Source organism: Nannospalax galili, unplaced genomic scaffold (assembly GCF_000622305.1).
Source record: "Nannospalax galili isolate Female #2095 unplaced genomic scaffold, S.galili_v1.0 scaffold3841, whole genome shotgun sequence".
NCBI lineage: Eukaryota > Metazoa > Chordata > Mammalia > Rodentia > Spalacidae > Nannospalax > Nannospalax galili.
In genome coordinates, this window is record NW_008343837.1 from 44,734 (window position 1) to 45,758 (window position 1,025).

The following is a 1,025-nucleotide window of genomic DNA, read 5'->3' on the forward strand; positions in this document are numbered from 1 at the left end:
CAATTTAGGGCCAGTTAGACACTTTAAGGGATTTATGGCTTTCCCTAATGAGGCTTGTGGCTCTTCTGCAATTCACACATTCTGTCAGTCTTCCTTTAAAGTAAACCTGCTGGGCTTTAGACTGCAACTGTGTTTTTGTATTTGCTCTAATTTTGTCCTTTTTTGGGGGGGATTGGAGGTTGAATTTAAACTCTCACCGACCTAGACAAGTGTACTAAAGGTGCCACCACGCCCAGCTCTCCTATATTTTTAATACTTTTCAGTTCTTTTGGTGTCCACAAGCGCAAGTCACAACTGTCCTCTAGAAATTACCCAGACTACCCACGTGCATAGTGCCCCATAGGCAGGGCAAATGCCCTCAGTTAAGATGGCCGCAACTGCTTTTTATTCCTTTTATACTTCCTTTTTCCCTTAACAAAGATGGTGTCGCCGCTTCCGGTTCGGGCTCGTGCCGGCGTGGGGCGGTGAGTGTCACCCGGACTCGAGGCGTCTCCGCCCGTGTTCCTTGCGTTCTGGAGTGCTTTGGGAAGGGATCAGGTGGGCAGGGCGCCACGGTGGATCCAACCTGGGAAGTTAGGAGGATTCCCCCGACTGCCCATTCCCTCCACTCTACCGCCAGCCCGTAGCGTGGTTGCTGGGGCCACCCGGAATTTACGAGCACGGGGTCTGGATTAGTTCCAGTTCTTTTGTATTTAAAATTTTTGTTTTGTTTTGTTTTTAAATAGCCTTATTTATTACTTGATAGTTCCATAACATTTTCCCATTTAAAATATAAAGTCAGTCGGTTTGATCATTAACGGAATTGCGTGTCCGTTACTATAACCTTAGGATGTTTTCAGTACCACCCCCAAAAAAACTGCCCCCAGAAGCATCACTCCAGCCACTGACAACACTGCCCCTCAGTCCTAGGCAGTGACCAGAGTACTCTCTGTCTCTATTGGCTCTCTAATTTGCACACAATATAAACGGGCTCAAACAATATGTGGCCAGATATATTTGCCAAGCTTGTCCTGGACTTGTGTCAG

At 47.0% G+C, this 1,025-nt stretch overlaps 1 protein-coding gene across 2 annotated transcripts in view; it reads left to right on the top strand.

The window, feature by feature from the left end:
* Positions 1 to 278: 278 nt before the first annotated feature.
* LOC103739629 (shieldin complex subunit 1) overlaps positions 279 to 1,025 on the top strand; it is a 5,708-nt gene continuing 4,961 nt past the window's right edge. Inside the window, exon 1 of one of the 2 annotated variants that reach the window (XM_008840038.3) lies at positions 279 to 464. In XM_008840038.3, coding sequence (XP_008838260.1) covers positions 421 to 464 — 44 coding nt within the window. In that variant the 5' untranslated portion in view covers positions 279 to 420. Of the gene's footprint in view, positions 538 to 1,025 lie in introns of both variants that reach the window. The other variant, XM_017799864.2, reaches the window with a different exon arrangement.